The 18,692-nt window shown below is 38.0% G+C and overlaps 1 protein-coding gene across 1 annotated transcript in view; it reads right to left on the minus strand.

The window, feature by feature from the left end:
* Positions 1 to 8,539: 8,539 nt before the first annotated feature.
* The window catches only part of FAM149A (family with sequence similarity 149 member A), a 28,621-nt gene continuing 18,468 nt past the window's right edge, over positions 8,540 to 18,692 (minus strand). The window contains exons 4-14 of the mRNA XM_062493550.1: positions 18,194 to 18,336; positions 16,623 to 16,748; positions 16,291 to 16,467; positions 14,327 to 14,517; positions 12,763 to 12,917; positions 11,548 to 11,651; positions 11,132 to 11,350; positions 10,695 to 10,815; positions 9,843 to 9,971; positions 9,407 to 9,488; positions 8,540 to 8,613 (exon numbers count right to left, since the gene is read on the minus strand). Coding sequence (XP_062349534.1) covers positions 8,540 to 8,613; positions 9,407 to 9,488; positions 9,843 to 9,971; positions 10,695 to 10,815; positions 11,132 to 11,350; positions 11,548 to 11,651; positions 12,763 to 12,917; positions 14,327 to 14,517; positions 16,291 to 16,467; positions 16,623 to 16,748; positions 18,194 to 18,336 — 1,521 coding nt within the window. The remainder of the gene's footprint in view (positions 8,614 to 9,406; positions 9,489 to 9,842; positions 9,972 to 10,694; positions 10,816 to 11,131; positions 11,351 to 11,547; positions 11,652 to 12,762; positions 12,918 to 14,326; positions 14,518 to 16,290; positions 16,468 to 16,622; positions 16,749 to 18,193; positions 18,337 to 18,692) is intronic.

Here is an 18,692-nt window from a genome sequence, read left to right on the forward strand (position 1 = left end):
AAAAGACCTTGTAGAAAAAGAAATACATCTCAACTTTCAGGTTGTTAGCTTAAGGTTCTGTAGAACTCACGGTTTATAAAATGTAATATAAATAAACATTAATAAACATCTAAGTCCAAACAAGAAATACTGTCTCACACATTTAATCCTGACCCCAAGAAAAAGAAAATAAAATGCAATATATCATCTTTATCAATCTGTTCTCAGGTGCTCAACACCATTTTCCCATAGAGAACTGCTCCAATGCTCCAATCCAACACGATGGCCAAAGGACCAGATGGAGAATACCTTTTTTCAGCTGGGTTGATGGCTTAAAGACATTACAAAAACCAAAGCCCATAAAGACTCCTGATCAACAGCAGCACTGCAAAGCACACTGATGCTTCTCAGCTCAAACAGCCTTTACTGATCTCTTGTTGAATCCTCAGACACAGGCTAAAGGGTGCCAGTAAAACAACTGGCAACACCAGTACCTGTACCCCAATTTGCAAAGTAGTTACATGGTAGGGTAGACACAGTACCAAACCCACCATATGTACTACTGCCCCTCCTGCCACAGGAGGATGCAGGGCCTCTTCTCGCTGCTGCAGGGCTACTGAGCATCTGTTTCTCAAAGTGGGTGCTCAGAAACCTTTTGGTGAAACAGAATTTTGGTAGAGGCAGCATGGCTCACAGCCAATTCACAAATAAAGCACAAATGGTATTTATGGCCATAGCCACATTTATCCTCTTTGCTTTGTACCAAAAATGAGTCATGCACAAGCATTTTTAGCAAATCAACAAACAGCATAAACAAAACAACTAAGATAAAAAACAGCTCAGAACATCAGAAGTAATGTTTTTGTGACCCTTGGCATCAGAGGGGGGTAAATTTTGGCACTTTGTTCTTGCAATCTCCCAGCAGAGACTTTATCGTAAATGCTGACTATTATATTTTTCTGCACAGTAAACAGCTGGAAATGAACTTTGCCACTCTTGCTGTTGTTTGTAATGGTTTGTGACAGAAAGCAGCCAGTCTTGCAAACACATAGGCAAGCTGCACAATCATCAGTCCCCTCTTGTTCAGGTGACATCCAAGGAAGGAAGCAAGCACACATGATTAAGAGACTCACCCTTTGTCAGGTGAATAATTATACTCTCATGCTTACCAAAAGTCTTGAAGTTTGTTGCCTTCATTGGACCAATAATTAGATGAAGAGACTGTGCTTCTGAGTCAAAAATCTGTACTTCTAACTGCTGATTACTCCTTCTACAGGAAAAAAAACCCAAAAACTGAAAACAAAAAACAACTTGTGAAACAGCAAGGAGAAGGTGGAAAGACATTGGGAAAGCAGTAGGGAATACTGCAAAGCAAACAGTGCAACATCCTGCCAGCAGCTGGCAATAGTGATGATGTTAATAAAAGGCAGCAGAAACACTGGAATAAAACATAAAATATATATACCCAAGAAACAAGAAATGAGAGGTCTAGCATCTTTGAGGCCTAATTATGTCACCAAAACTTGGAATCATAACAAAATTTGAAGGATGTTCTGTAACAAATGAGTTTTCTACCAGATTGTGATCAGCATTTCCTTTTGACCCCGAGAGCTATTTGTTCAGTATTGGATTTTCAGTGGAGCACTCCACTGGTGAGTGAATCTTTGCTTTTATAAACGCTTGTAACAGTGCAAACCTGCTCTTATTCAGCCTCTTGCCTAAGTGGAAGCCTGTCTACCTGTGCTGACAGAGGACAAGCAACCTGTTAAGCAGCTGTGTCAGCCAAGAGACACAATGACAACACAAGCTTCTGCTAGTCCCTAGAATGCAGCCTGGATTCTTCAACAAGAAAAACTAATAAAATCATCATGAACAGCAAGGGGAAAAAACACAAAAACAAAACAAAGAAAAGCAAAGCAAGTCTAAAGTCGATTTGATACAACAGAGGGACAATATGGAAGTACACAACTCATTCTGAAAAAATGTATTTTCTTTAAAAAATGGCTTTCTTAGCAAGAGCTTCTTTCTAAACACACACCATCACAACATGATTAACCTTTATGCAGAAAGCCACTCAGAAATAAACAGGCTACTTGTAGTCCAGAACAGCCGTCACCTAGACAAAATAAAACACAGTATGTCTCCATTTCAAAATATGTAATCGACTGGACAGCTGGAGAACTCAGATTTCCCCAGTCCTCAGAGAGGAATTTTAGGTAATTTGATACTAAATTTCATGCCCAAACTAGGCTACTATAGCTTCATGCCCAAAATCTAGGTTTCCAAGAAAAAATCCCAAGGAAGATTCCAGCTTCAAATGCTTCTGTGGACCCTTTCTCACACAGGTAAAGGAGAATAACAGCATTTGTGAGAGACACAACTGCTGTTTTTCAGAGACAGATCCATTGGTTTGGATCCATTGGTTTTTGCATGAATTAATTATCTCCAACAGAATACAAAAGCCTGCCTCCTAAGAAACCTTAATCTTCCCTACCAGGATAACAATATGACTTACAATAACTGAGACCACCATTCACGCCCCAGAACACAGACTATTGTTGTAAAGCAATTCTGATAAGGTGCCAGTGATGTTGGCATAACTAATAAGCAACACTAAGTAGCTACCAAAGCACCACACCTGTATCTATTCATCAGTGTGTCAAGAAAAGCGCACACTCCCAAGCTGCATGATCACAACTCATCCAAGATAATAAGTGAAGATTCCGCCCACTTCTTTGTGATTTGGCTAGATTGTACAGGGCCTCCACCCTGCTAAACTCCAGCAAGTTTAAAGAAAGCATTTAGCAGCATGCAACGCACTACATGAAGTGAGCCAGAGGTCATGTAGAATGAACAAACAAGGCAGTTTAAGACCAGGAAAAAACTTGAGGGTCACAGAACAGCACTGCAAATCTGCTACCTACATTTTTGCAGCATGGAAGATTTGGTATCAGTATTTGCACTAGAAAGTTTTTGTTGACATTTGATGTGCCTGCACATATCGCAGTCACAGCTGTACAGCCTCTTAGAAGCTGTGGTGGGTTAGCCTTGGCCAGCAGACACCCACCCATTCACTTCCCTCCCTCAACAGGATGCAAAAGCCTATGTGCTGAAATAGACTGGAACATTGCTTATTGGTTACCATCATGGGCAAAACAGACACAGCTTCAGAAATTCAATTTAATTTATAGACAATTAAAAACAGATAATGATGAAGTCAGAAACAAAGACAAAAGTTCCTCTCTGCTGCTCCCTCCTCATTCTTTTCTCCTGCTCCAGCATGGTTTCTCCACATGCTGCTGAGAAATCTCTGCTCTGGAGCCTGGAGCACTTCTTCCTTCTCCTTCAACAACCTTGGTGTTTGCACTGCTGTTTCCCTCTCTTTTCCCTCCCCACACTCCTCTGTCTGTTTACCATTTTTTTGAACACTTGTAAATACTTTTTCTCAGAGGTGCCACTGAGCTCAGCAATGTCCTGCAGTGGATCCAGAGTGGAGCCAGCAGGACCTATGTTCTACTCTCTAGCCTTTTTTCACAGAGGCCACCCCAGTAGCAGCCCTGCTACTGAAACCATGACACCTACACTCAGCTGAAAAGCCTACCATGAAACAATCACAAGACTGAAAGGGAAAATAGGAGTGAAATGTCCTTCACATCAGGTCCTAATGAAACCAGAAATGTTACATCCCTTACAAAGCGATGTATACATAGAAACCATTAACAAGCTTAAATATTTGGAAACCATACAGATGTTTTTCCTTACAGTGTTCAGGAAAGAACTGCTCAAGACTAAACTCCTCTAAGCCAGGGAAAATCCCAGTAGGGCACAAGTTATAACAAGAGTATTTGTGCCATTCAGTACTTGATATCCTCCTAAAGAGAAAAGGGAAAGGAAGAAGGATCAAAACAACAGCAAATAGGTGGCTGCCTATAATTGCTTTACAAAAAAAAAAAAAAAAAACCCACTACCCTTTCCCTTTTAGAAGGGAAACCTCCTCAGTACTCTCTCCTGCAGATACTCCAGCACCCATCCCAGCCACCTCTAGCTACTTAAAACCCTGGAATGGCCACATTATGCATTCCTATCTAAATTTCTTCAATCTTGATAAAGGAGGAATGGAAAACTTACCAAACACCTTGTCCAGTTCTCTGTGAACCTTCTTCTGGGCTCAGGATTACGTCTAAGTGAGCACAATGGCATTGCAAGGGTGTGCAGAGATGCAGTTAGAAATGGAAGTTTGTCAGAGATGTCAAAGACTACAAGATAGAGTTCTTCAGGTACTATCATGGCTCAGACCACAACAGAGTGCCATACATGCACCCACTCCAGTGGAACAGAGAAGAGTATGAGAACAAAGGTAAAACCCCATGGGTTGAGATAAGAAAAGTTTAATGACTGAAATATAATAAAGTAAAATGAAAACAGGAAGAGAAGAAAGAGGAACAAAACCCAAGAAACACAAGGAATTACACAAAACAGCTGCTTACCACACACTGACCTCAGTCTACCCCTAAGCAGCAAGAGGTCCCTCCCAGCTGCCCCCCCATCCCTGCAGTTCATGTACTGAGCAGGGCCTTCTGTGGTCTGGAATGTCCCATTGACCAGCTGGGGTCAGCTGGCCTGGCCATGCTCTCTTCTCAGCTTCTTGTGGACCTTCTCACTGGCACAGTATGGGAAACTGAAAAGTCTTTGATGTAGGGCAAACACAACTTAGCAAGAACTAAAACATTAGGGTGCAATCAACATTGTTCTCATACCAATTGAAAACACGGCACTCTGCCAGCCACTAGGAAGAAAATAAATTGTATGCCAGCTGAAACCGGGACAGGTATGTAAACAAGCAGAGACAGAAGGAAAGTATTTGCCTGCTGTTTAACAGGAGAGATTAATTAGTCACCAACAAGGCTGAAAAGGCAGAGGTAGTCAACACTTTCTTCATCCATGTTCTTTCACCAGCACCAGGCCTTGGGAAAAAAATCCTGGCTGATGCAAACAGAGGCCCACTACCTGTGAAGGAAGGGTTCGTGTATGAACTATTACAGGAGTTTTGCCTCCACACATTGATGCACTCTGGCAGTATCCAACCAAACAAAGCTGGCCAATACAGCTGCCAGGCCACTCTCCATAATCTTTGAGTTGTGGAATTTGGGGGACATCCGAGAAGACTAAAAGAAGGCTATTGTCACTCCTATCTACATGAAGGACTTCAGAGAGGATCCAGCAAATTATAGGCCCATCTGTCTTACTTCAGTCCCTGGGAAACCTGTTGAACAAATTTTCCTGGGGACTGTTACAAGTCAAATGAAGCCCATGATTAGGAAAAGCCAGCACAGACTGACCAAGTGCTTGACAAACTTAATTACCTCTTACAACAAATGAACCTGCTTGGTTGATGTGAAACCAGCGGTGAATGTTGTCTACCTGGATATCTCCAAGGCTTTTGATATGGCTTCCCAGGGCCTCCTCCTGCAGACATGTGGATGTGATGGTATGGATGTGTGATCCATGTGGTGGGTGGGGAATTGGCTGACTGGCCACACCTGGAGGGTGGTGGTAAATTGCTTCCTTTCACCCTGGCAACTGTCACAAGTGGAGTCCCCAGGCAAGGACACCAGGCCAACGCTGTTTAGTATCTTCATCAGTGGTTTGGATTATGGGATCAAGTGTGCCTCAATGGAGTTTGTCAATGATCCCAAACTGAGTGAGCCAGTGGGCACTTCGGGAGAGGCACCCTGCAGGAAGACCTGGACAGGCTGAAAAATTAGGCTAACATGAACCTTGAGTTCAGTAAGGGCAAATACAAGGTCCTGTACATGGAAAAACATGATCCAGGAAAGCAGCACAAGCTAGGGAACAGCTCTATGGAAAGGAACCTGAGGTCCTGCTGCACAAGCAGCTCAGTGTGAGTGAACAGTTTGTTGTTGTAGCAAAGAAAGCCAACACAAGACTTGCCTGCATCAACACCAGGAGTGATAAAGTAACTATCCCACTCTACTCAGTTCTGGTCGGGCCACACCTGGAATACTGTGTTCAGTTGTGTTCTGCTGTACAAGAAAGATGCAGACACAGTGGAGAAGGTGTAGTAAAAGGCAATAAAGACGGCCAAATTATTGGGTAGCCAGCCTGTCATGCGAGGAAAGGGTGAGAAAACTGGATTTGTCCAGCTTGGAGAAAAGAAGCTTAGGCACACCTTATCACCGTGCTCCTGTACTTAAAGGCTGGAGATTCCCTGTTCGTAAGGAGTCTTATGGAAAAGCGAGAAGTGAGGAGTGATGTGTGCAAGTTACACCTAGGAAAATTAACACAAATTATACACAAATAAAATTATGTAAGGCCTTGTATATTTATAATTTTCTAAATATTACTAAATACCCAACTTTTAGGAAATTTAGAAACATCCATGTGTCAGTGAACACTTTCTCAGGTGCAGTTTATGCCTCCCTACACAGACAGGAGACACCCAACCACGTGTATCAGCATTTTTTGCAAGCTTTTATTTCATTAGGGGTGCCTCAAGAAGTAAAAACAAATAATGGCCCTGCATACACAGCCAAAAATTTGACTGACTTTTCAACAGATTAAAGTGTTCAACATACTTTTAGTATTCCTTACTCTCCCACAAGACTAGCAATTGTTAAAAGAACCACATCACTCTTTAAAATGTATTTTAAATCAACAAAAAGGAAAATTAACACAAACTACACCACAAATAAAATTAAGAAAGGCCTTGTATTTTTATAATTTTCTAAACAGTTCTCCTACAAAACCCAATCCACCAATCTTTAAGCATTTTTAATAATACACTAACAAAATGTAAAAAAATTCCTCTAGTTTTAATTAAAAATGTAGAACCGAGAAGAATTAAAGGCCCATTCGCTTTAATAACTTGGGGCAAAAAGTTTTGCTTGTATTTCCACAAATACAAGACCCAAGTAAATTCCAAAAAAGAATGTGAAACCCTATCAAATACAAAAAAGCACTAACCACTCCATCAATAAAAAAGCAGGCACACAGACGTAAAGAACTGCCAAAATCTTCAACTTGCACCTAACATCTTGTGTTTTACCTGAAAAAAATTGTGAAGTTGAGGTTTTTAAATAGAAAAATCAGTAGTATTGTATAATTTTGTTAAATAATAGTTAAAAAATCTTTATAGTTCAAAGAGGAGGGGGAGTTGTTGGAATCTGTAAATCAAAAGTCTCTCTGAATTCTTCAAAGAGAAATCAAAGTGCAGGGATTGAATTAAAACCTTTGGACAAATTAAAGTATATTAAGCCACTCACACATAAAATACAGGTGTAAGTTCAGGTTTCAGAATAAGCAAGCAAGCTAGAGAAAGTTTTAAGTGCTTTAAAGAATAAAAGTCTTAGATACAAGTGTAAAAGCACGAGTTCTAGTAAAGGTTGAAAAACATAGTCCTAGATAGTAGTGTCGAAAATAAGCTTCTGTAGAGGCTCCAGAACATAGTTTTAAACATAATAAAACTATAGTAAAAATACTGCTTACATTTTTTAGATAAAACAAGATAGACCATATGTGTAGTTTATATGTAACCTGGCGCGCTAAAAAAAACTAGAATTCTAATATGTGAAGAAATAATAGTTCGAGTTCCTGTTTTTAGCTTGTTGGGTAATTTGTGTATAAGAATCTGCATGAGGAAGAGATTTTCTTTTTGCTTTTGTTCCTGCTCTCTCACTTTTCTTCTCCCCTCACCACCATCATCAACACCCAAAGAAGGTAAAAGCTGCTGCAGCAACATTGGTCCACCTCCTTTGACAGGAGCAACTTCTAATTGAAACTTTACCTCTATTTAGGACTCTATACCAAAAATCTTTACTGTGGCCTTTAACACTTGTAACTCTTTGCCTTTCAAGACTTATGTGCTTTTACAATAAACAACTTTACAAAATCTATTAGCTGCTCGGCTCTTTTAAAAAAAACAACCACAACCCAACAGTAACTGATGATTAGAAGAGCAATAAATGAGATTTCAAAAGAATGAAATGAAGAAGAAAAGGTTGGTACAGATAGTGTTTGTAAGAGATCAAATATTATAATAATAGAATAATAATCAGACAGACTAAGAAATGAAGAAATGTTAAAACAGCAGTTAAAGAGGAAGTATTGTGAACTCCTGTTTAAAAGTATAAATTTTATATATGACTAAGATTTAGATAGACTAGAACACCTTTTAAGGAAACAAAAAAAAAGCAGGAATAGCACTTTATGTTCTAAACACACCTTATTTGATAGGCAGAAAAACAATTCCTTAGGAAAGGAATATAAAGGAAGAATGCCTGAGGAGAAAGTGCAGCCACAGTCTATTGATACTGCAAACAGAGCAGACACCTCAACCATTTATTTAATTTTGCTCTGGTTTTTAATCTAACCTCCGGTCAAATAATTTTAAAAGAAGATAATGCAGGCATCCTGAGGATTTCAAGGCTCAGCAGACACCAACACATGCACACCTTCTTTGTTACACAAGATACTAAGAGGCAAATTTAGTGCTTCAGTCTTTCATTCAGTGCAGAGGGTTTCTGTTTCTTCCTAAAATGGATTAAGAAGCAATCTGAAATCTCTTCCTTGAGGTTGGAAGATTTCTCTGAAAGGATCTGGAGTAATTCTGTGAACCTGGAAAATTTATAAAACATTGTTAAGTGTTGTAGTTTGTGAAAGACACGCCAAGATGATATGAGAGTTACTTCCACCAATGTGCTCAGATCAATGTTTGCTAACCTGCCCTTATTCTTACATTACCTGTTATGTCAGTGGTATAATTAAATTCAGGGAACTTCCAAACAAGTAAAAGTTACTTATAAGGACTCAAATTCACCAGGAACTAGCTAGTCAATTTTATTATAAAAATGGAACAAAATGAGCCACACAGGGTTGGTCTCTTTTTTGGGGTTGTAAATTGAAGACAGAGCTGCATATCAATAGTGATTTGTTTTTTATGAGAGCTTTATATTTTTGTTTAAAATGCACATTTTCAAATCTACTTTTTCATCATACAAAAAGTTTATTAATTTCAGATCTAAAATAAAATTTGTCATGAGCAGTTCACAAGCATGCAACTGTGTTACTATTCTAGCAGCTGCAAAAAAATACCTAGTCTGTACACCATATACTTTTGCTATAGTTGCAAAACACAAAAAAAAACCACAAAAAAAAAAGACCACAAGATGAGACAGAATCTTTTTCTTCCCATGTCATAACAGGAAAAAGAAGCTTCACAGGATTCCTACCCATAACAGTTAGGACTACCTCAGAAGAAGAGAGAAGAAACTTCAAATTCAAAAGATCCTGCCAAGAAAACCAGTTCTTTTATGCTGAAATGGCTCTCCCTAAGAACACTTTTTGACAGAATAATTGGTTATTAGGTTTCATTGACCTTTTTCCTTTCAAGTTATTCTTCTCTGCCTACCTGTTATCAAAAATCCTTGACTGGTCCTTCTCTGGTTAGCAAAATCCACAGGAGTCAGTGACTTCTTCTGAGGTGTGTCTCTCTGTTAAAAGGAAATATATACCATTAGCTAATGTGTATTACTATTAGTAATAATACACATATCTACAGAAAGGGTTTGCTTATGGTTTTTGTGATCTAGTCCAGCAGACTGGATCCTACCAAAGTGCACACTTCTAGCACATGCACACCCTCAAAACCTATAAAAAATTTCTTCCTCATACAACAGCCCCACACCCTCCTCAAAACTTTTAGCATCCTCCTCTCTACAGGTAGCAGGCATCCCCATACATCAGGAGTCAGGAGAGACCCAGAAATGCGACCTTCTGTAAACCAACAGTGGGCATGAAAGAAAACCTCTTCCCTTTCCAATGTCTCTACTTACACCGTAACATACCCTCAATGTATGAGTTGTGTTTGGTCTTGAAAATTGATCCACAGTAACACTTCTTTCTCTGAGTGGCTGTTGCTCTGTCCTGACAGCTACTGCACTTGACACTCTGCTATGAGTATATCGTTCTTGAAGCTGAGAAAATTAAAAAGAGCATTAAGAGAATGCAGCAACTGAGTAAGTTAAAATATTGTTTTGTGTTGACATACAAAGGTTCACAAGAAGGTAAAAAAAATAAGTTTTCAATAACCAAAAGCACCAATTTAAGTGTTTGCCTGTTTTTTAAACAGATGTGAGACTGTTTCCATGTTGGCATGGCGATATATCAATACAGAAATGTTGATATATCAATGTGCCAATTTACTTTGATTCTGGTGATTTATTACTTCCCCAACCTTCAAAAACAGGCCAATATAAAATCTGGGGCTTTTCAGTTGTTATCCTTTTCTACTTCATAATACAAGTCAGCATAATTTTCTAATTCATATAACCTAACATTACTGAATAAAACACTGAAAAGAGCTATTTAAATCTAGATGCATAGAAAAGCAAGGTTACTATCTTTTTAACTTGTTGGTTGCTATTTTTAGCTTTTTTTTCTAACCATGGTTTTCTGTTGTCAGAGAAGTCTTTCCACTATGATCTGTCTGTGACCTAAGGTTTTAAACTGCCTTCTTTTGCATTTTAATTGCACCCCAATGTAACACACATTAGCATGTTAAAACTATGCATTAAATACAAACCAACACAAGCTGTAAAATTACTCATTTAAACCAGAGACACAGTGTAATTTATTTATAAATAGCTTGAAGTCCTTTACTGGTAAAAAAATGAGCACAGAAAAAAAAATAAACTTACAGAGCTCTGTTGCCTTCGAGGTACTGAACCATATTGTTCAATACCCTCAGAATTTATTGGTGGTAACTTGTTCCTGGTTGCAGGTGCACGAGCACGAGATAAACGATCCCAGCTGCCAACCCTATGGAATTTTAAGGGTTCCTCCGTCAGGAGCATTCACATTACAAATTTCTTCATTGAAGTAATATGAAATTATTAAGTAGTACATTTCTTTATAAAGTTCATATACAGAACCTAACAGCACCTAATACAGCAATAAAGAAGTAAAACAAACAGCTTTAATCAAAAAATCATGGCTCTGCTTGCTTTCTTCTTCCCTCTGAATTCTACAATTAATAATAAATCCTGGGTTAGTTCTCAAGTATTTTGCAAAATGCTTCAAAGGTGAAATTTCAGTAAAGTTCTGAGAAAAGAAAAAAATAAAATTAAAAACTCACAATTTTGTCCCTTTACGGATTTCATCATTGGACTTATCAGGAACTTCTGAGCAGGGCTGGTCAGAGGTGAGAGAAAGTATCCTTGGTAGTTTCCTAGAAGATGCCAGCAGAGCCGGAGATGATGAGAGAACACTGTTATCAGAAATTTTCCCTGCCCTAGCATGTGCTGAATTTGGAGCACTGGAGGCAATGCTATGCTGTTTGTCTTCATGCTCATTCCTAGGGAAAGAGAAAGAAATAAGGAATTAGGATCAAGAAAAACAAGGGTTTAACAATACATCATTTCAACCTCTGCAAATTACTATCGTATCAGTGATACAAACAAAATCACTGCCTTTGTATCATTTTTTTCTAATTGCAAGGTATTTTTTTACATTATGCAAAAGTCATATTTTTAAAATGTCAATGTCACCTACTGTATTTTTTCTGTAGTGGCAGCATGCCTCTGTTGGAGAGGTTTTGCTTGAATTGTCATCACACCATTCAGATCACTGCAGAGGTTGCTGGAGAAACGGTGAACCTATTAAAAGCAACAACTATGTGTTAAACTTTACTTTTTTTCAAAGGAAGAACTCAAAAAGTACATGGTTAAGAGGTATTTTACTTTTCTTTTTACAGAAGTTCCTTTTAAGATGGTTCAGTACAACTCTCAGGAGTAGATGGGGAAACTCTGCTTTTTTCTTTTGCTGATCTTAAACAGATTTTTATAAACACAACTTGTGCAATTTAGTTACTGAATTGCAACTCAATTTAAAATACAAATTTCAGTTGAAGTCAGAGTTTGATTCTTTAAACTTTCCATTTTCCCTAAGCGCAGGGGCATGCTTTATCAAAGCATTTTACTTCTCCTAGCTGCTGGGACTCCTATAAAACAAAGTACACCTATGGAGAGAACCAAGACTGCTGTGCTATCTTTCCTGTGCTCCTTATCTCACTGCTTAGCAAGCAGGGAAAAGGAGCTGATGGAAGAAAATTAAGTCACTTGAAGTCAACAGAGAGAGACAGGAGAAAAAAAATCAAACAGAAGCAGTGGCTGAAAGAGAAAACAAATGTGCAAAACATGAATCAGGAGAGAGAGAGAGGAGACAGCAAGCAGGACAAAATAGGACATTTTATCAATAAAAGCATGAGCTTCCACAAAGACAGGTAAGGCCTAGGGCCAACAAGCTGGTGGATGTACTGCAGAATCCCCCTTCACAAGAGGCAAAGAAAAAGGGAAGGAATGGGAGTCTGAAACTCGCAGTGTTGTGAGAAAGTGCTTCAAGTTGCAATTTCACACCCCAGTTTGTCTTCTTAATTCTACCATGAAGAAATTACTGGAACACAATAAAAGCAGAATTATGTTTTAAGGACAGAACAGAATTTAACAAGATTTTGCAAATCAGTGGCAGCAATACCTTAGTGATAAATTGTACCTTTAAGGACCACCAAAGGAAAATAAGTGATAATAAACAAAAAATGAACATTAAATTAAACCTCCTTTTAAATTAAATTACTTGAAGTACACCTAATTGGTATAAAGGAAAAAAAAAAGGGGGAAATAAAGAAAAAGAGCCTTTTCATGTTTGATCAAGACTGTCTAAGGTGTGAAGAAAAAGAACATTTGACAGAAAGGTTTGTTTTACTTTTACCTGTGATGAAACAGAATGAGCCCCAAAAGATACACCTCGTGCTTCAGAGCCTCTGGAAAGAGGAATGGTCCCAACATCTGCTGTAATATGAATGACTGGCAAATGCTGCAGTTTTGCTGTAACTGTTTTCAGTTTTTCTATTTGTTGGTCACACTCTGCTCAACAGCAAAAAAAGTAAAGGAAATAAGCATTATTTTCTATATATACCAGCCATAATTTCTTGGGGTTCAAACAATATTACACTACACAGTAAATAAGACTTTCACCATAGCTTCTGTTTCCATGCTATTAAAAAAATTATGGGCTTTTTAAAGCATTTGCATTTGTCTATGCTTTCTCTGACACTGACATACAAGCTGGCCTCTACAGGTAGATTTGGAAGTAGTTGTTTAAGAAAATATAGCTAAGACCTGTGAAATGCTGTCCAAAAGTCCCCAGAGCTTTTCCTTTTTAAGTAGTAAAAAAGAAAATTAAATATATATTAAATAAAAATTCTATTGATATTAACCTTGTCTGACAGCAGCTATACACTGTTTCATTTTGGGCATATGTTACCATCTTATTTCTATTATAAACCTAAATTTTTTTCCTTCCTAGTTGAAATACTACCTCTTTGTAATAAGCTTATGACCTTCAAAAATATAAAAGGGCAAACCTATCATGATAGGATACTGCTAAATTATCCCCCCCTAAAGTATAATACTGAGAGCTAAACAATCCATCTGTGGTGTCAAAAGAACTTTTAAATTACAGTAAAACCTGAAATGTTAATTTCTGATGCTCTAAGCATTCAGAGAAATTTTGCCATTTCTTCCTTTGTTGTATTCTTATATTTGAGGTTGAGTGTACCTTATTTTAGAGGTAACTTCCAAGACCCACACCTCAGGTATTCTTCTGTTACTTCTGTCCTCTTAAAATTCATTGAAAGAACTATTTCCCTCAGCTTCCAAAGACACGCACACTAAACAGATTTTCACTTCTACCTAATTTTCCTAGCTTTTCCTTTTCCTCACTGCAGTCTGTTAGAATATGAAAACATAAAATAAAATTATGTGTCACCTTTTCTTCATCCTATAGTGAAGTCATGAACTCCTGCACACCAGCAAGACTGTCTATCTCACTTTAACATTCTGACTACCCAAGGGTTCTTTTTATTAATAAAGCTTAAACAATGAGGACTAGGAGACTCTGATTCCTAGGTTCCAGATCACATTGTCAGTGATACCCCAACTAACAATGACTAACAGCATCAATTTGCATCTTCAAGTCAGTGATTAATATTATTTTTTAAAAAAACATGCTCTCTTGCAATGAAATTATTTCAGTCAGTATTTTTCTTTTTCACACCTCTCATACAAAACTCCCTGAAAATTAGGAAGGAAGTTTTATTTTAGGTGCATGTGTGTGCACACAGTCTAGTGGCAAGGCATTACACGTTATTCTACAGCACTAGTTACCTTAAATAAAACTTGGAAAACTTGCTTAATTTAAGGGGATAGGGAAGGATGACTTTTCTGAATTAGATTCAACAAATACCATATTATCAAATTAAAATATAAAATACCTGGGATACTAGTTTCCCAATTTTTTTTAATCAGTTCCTCCAATATTCCAATGACATTGCTCCAGATATGATCAAATACTTCAGAAGCCACAGCATCTTTGATACAGGCATTGGGAGAAACAGGGGGAATGCCACGCTTACACATCTTCTCAGAAAGACGCATTTTCTTTTGTTCCCAAATCTCATCCTCACTAATAAAGGAAACAAATTCAAAAGAATTCCCATGGGAATTAACTTACCCCTCCCCCCTCCTTCAAGAGAAACATACATATGGAAGGAAAAGGCAATCAGCTGGAGATAAAAAAATTCAAATTCAAATTCACCTAAGACAACCTATCAAATATATATACTGATTTCTCTTTCATTTGCTTGCCATTGAAAAATTTAAAAATCCCATTAGGGCATTACAACAGAAAGATCTACGGGTCTAGGAAAAAGTTTTATATGTGGCACACAGTCATTTGAGACTAAATCCTATGCTTTTTACAATAACATAGGCAACATCTGTTGTATTTGTCAAGAGGACTCACACAGGAAATTTCTTTCTCATCATGCCCTGTGTACCTGCACACATCTGCAATTTTCCACCACTGATCAAAGATGAAACAACTTTAAAGGATTCCTGGAGTATGACAAGAATAGTAGAGCCCATAGCCTTACACATACCTTCTTCCTCTACTTTACAGTAAGGACAATTATGCTTTTTAATTTTTTTTTTCCTATTTCCTCTGTATCTAGGGAAGCATGTTTTAGCAACATTTCCTAACTCTAACACACACTCTCAGGAAGAAAGTTTTAACTTTTTTCTTTCTTTACTGCCATCATATTGTTTTCTAATGATTTCTTTTTTTTTGAGATCAAAAAGATTATTCCAAATTCCTACTGGCTTGTCCTACCTCCCTTTCTCTCCTCTGTCACTTCTTCACGTCTTCCTCAAATCACACTGCATAATTCATAACTGCACATGAGATGTGGCTGAATGGTCTAACTCAAAAAATGACCAAGTTGTTCTCCTGTCAGGCTTTTTAACACCTAATGTTTTACTTACGTAGAACAAGGTATTTTAGAATTGAAGGAAACAGGAAGCATATGAAGGAGACAAAAGACAAGTCTTCAGACAAATCTCCCTCCCAAATTGTATGTTTACTTAGTAAAACAGAGAGAGAAGACTACTCAGAGTATTCTTACACCTAAATGCTTACTAAAAAGGTGGCAACCCTAGCCTTCTCTTTCAAAAAGAGCACTGAAAGGGTCTCTGATTCCTCAGGTTTTCAGAACAACCATGTCTTTGTTCTGAGTGTGCTTAAAGCCTTAGCACAAAAAGCTGTGCTTTGTGCCCATTGAGTCCTACCAAAGTTTTCTCCTTTTAGAGGCCTTTTAGAAAACAGAACATGGTGGTCTTTCATCCACCCAGTAGCCTAGCAGCTGGAACACTCATCTGGCTCACAGGAAACCCAGGCTGCACTGTCAAGAAGATGACTGAATGACTCTCACTCACAAGAGTGCTCTAAATGCAGGCTGTAACCTGCAGCTCTCCTCACAAAACAGTTATACTCTGCACAGAAAGAATTTAAGATTCATTAGGGCAGACAATGACAGCACAAACTGTGTAATGACGCTAAACAACCTGATGCTCAAGGCACTCACTTGGAGAAGGGATGCTTTCATTCTACCACATCTCAAAATTAAGTATTAATTTTATTGAATCTCCATGCATCAAATACCTCAAAACAACTACTGGTTAAGACATTCCTCTGAAATGGGAGATGTGAGCTTTAAACCACTAAAAAGACAACACACCTAATCTTCCACATGCTCAGTGAGTGTTCTGACCACTGTGCTACTGAACACAGGGACAGAAGGAACTGTATCTTACACAAGAGAAACACAGTTTATGAACCCTGACTCAGTTCATTGATAATTTTTCATTATGCTCTTCAAAAATACATATATCTGTTATTTACAGTTCCTTGTTGTCAAAGGCAAGATATTCCTCTATTTTTCCATCCTCATCATAAATTTCTTCTTCTAGGAAGGAATACATGGCTGAGTCCGAAGCAGAAATCCTAGTGGAACTTGAATCCAGTGATGTATGTATTGGAGATATTGTTGGAATCAGTTTAGAGCCTGAGATGCAGAGCCTGAAAAATATATGAAGAAATTAGAATTAAACAGTCAAAGAAAGGAGAAAGTGAATATTTAATTATACTGACAGGTTTCAGTAGTACAAAAGTAATATTTATATGTGTTTCTGAAGGGGAAAGACCAAAATGAAAACTTAAAAAAATTAACATACTCTTTTGTATGACCAGTACATTCTAGGAGGCCAGGCACACACTTAATATCTACAGAGACATCATTTCTGTTCTGAAAATGCTGGAAGCCTTCATCCTTCGGCACTAGGAGCTGCTTTCCTAAAACCCTGAATAAAAAGGAGAGAACAAGCAGTATTATAGATGGAAACCTTAGCCATATGCAAATATCCAGAACACAAACACCTCCAAACAGTAGGCAATGCAAAAGCACAATTTACAACTGTTTTGATGGGCCAGAGCCTTGAGTAGTACCTTATTATTGCCTAGTATTTAAGTCATTACAGTTACGCTTATTTACACAAGGTTAAGTTAAGTCATTACAGTTACGCTTATTTACACAAGGTTAAGTTCTAGTTTATAAATTTTAAGAGCAAATAGTAAAACTTGTTAGATTGTTCTAAAGGTAGACAAAAGTAAACACACCTCCTTTCTTATCAAAAAACTCTGTAAGATACATTTAAAATGGATGCAGAAGACAAATAACATCTGCTGTGACTTCACTTATCCAACTCCAATATCCATCAATGTGAGTAAAAGAGCTAATCAAAAATGTTTATATGGAAAGTTAAGGCTACAGTTAAAAGTTCAGAAAATATGCAAACTCCAACATGCATAATGTAGAGAAGAAGAAGGAAAAGGTGAAAGCAACTTTAATAAATACACACAACATTATATAATAAAATAATTTCTGAACAACTTTTCCTGCAACCATTTTATTAACCAAAATTAAGGGCATCAGTTCCTAAAGCAACTGATTTACTGAACAGATTTATTGAACAACTATTGACTTGGGTGACTTTATGATGCTCATATCCCCAGGTGTCTGTGCTGGATATTGAGTTCTGCAGCTTTAAGAGTGGTTCCAGGAGTGAAGGGGGAGAGAAGAGGTGCAGAGTTTGTCATCAGAGACTACACTTGCTCCCTCACATCCTCCACACAGACTGTGCTGTCTGCAGTGGAAAGCAGGAGAGAGCTCTCCTTTGCTTTTGGTTGGTTTTCTGGCTAGCTGAGGCAGAGAAGCTCCCTGGACTGTGGTTTTTCTCCTTTGTCTTGGAATTGTTTGAACCTGCTCTGGACTGAAAACCCAGAGGAGCACCAGGAGCTCACACCTGTGTCCCAGCAGGTCTGGGCTGGGCCATGGCATTTCTCAGCTCTGGAGGGACTGAGAACAGCCTGAGTGAGCCAGGCTGCAACCCACAGAAGGGATTCTGCTGGATTTGTCATCTCTTCTGAGCAGCAAGAGGTTTTGCTGTTTAGTATTGTTCATTTTTGTGCTGAAAAGTGCTTTGCCTGTTAAATAAACTGTTTTTTCTCTACTTCTCTTCAAGGAAATATTTCCCTGAACCAGTAAGGGGAGGGACTGCCTGAATCTGTTTCCTAGAGGGACCCCATTAAGAGGTTTCCCCCCAGATTTGCCCTAAACCAGAACTATGGCACAGCTCAGTCCCAGAGATGGATTTGAATGCACAAGTGTGGCTGATGCCCAAACCATAAGATGATACCCCAAAAATTCAAATTACAATGGTAACTGATTAAAGAAGAATTTCCTTACCTTATATGAGGAAACTGTTCAACCCAATCTGCACATTCTGCCTGCAGGTGCTCTGTTTGGGATGTCACTTTTTCTTCAAACAGCATTTCATCAATCTCCCAAAACAACTGATGCACTCTCTGTGTGTTGGCTTTATCAAATTCCTATATATTATAAAGTCAATAGTTGTTAGAAAATAGGCATGCATACTAAAATTTCTATGATATTTAAAGAACAGAACAACATGTATCAGCTTGATTTAGCATATCAGAATGCATGTTCAGATTATATATTTTGGAGACAATTTATATACCACAATTAAAAAAAAACCCAAGTGGGGATATGAGCATCATAAAGTCACCCCAAGCCAATAGCTGTTCAATAAATCTGGACAGTGGTGCTTTAGGAACTGATGCCCTTAATTTTGGTTAATAAAATGGTTGCAGGAAAAGTTGTTCAGAAATTTTTTTATTATATAATGTTGTGTGAATTTATTAAATAGCAGGATAGCAGGGAACTG

This window comes from Cinclus cinclus, chromosome 5, assembly GCF_963662255.1.
Source record: "Cinclus cinclus chromosome 5, bCinCin1.1, whole genome shotgun sequence".
Taxonomy (NCBI): Eukaryota; Metazoa; Chordata; class Aves; order Passeriformes; family Cinclidae; genus Cinclus; species Cinclus cinclus.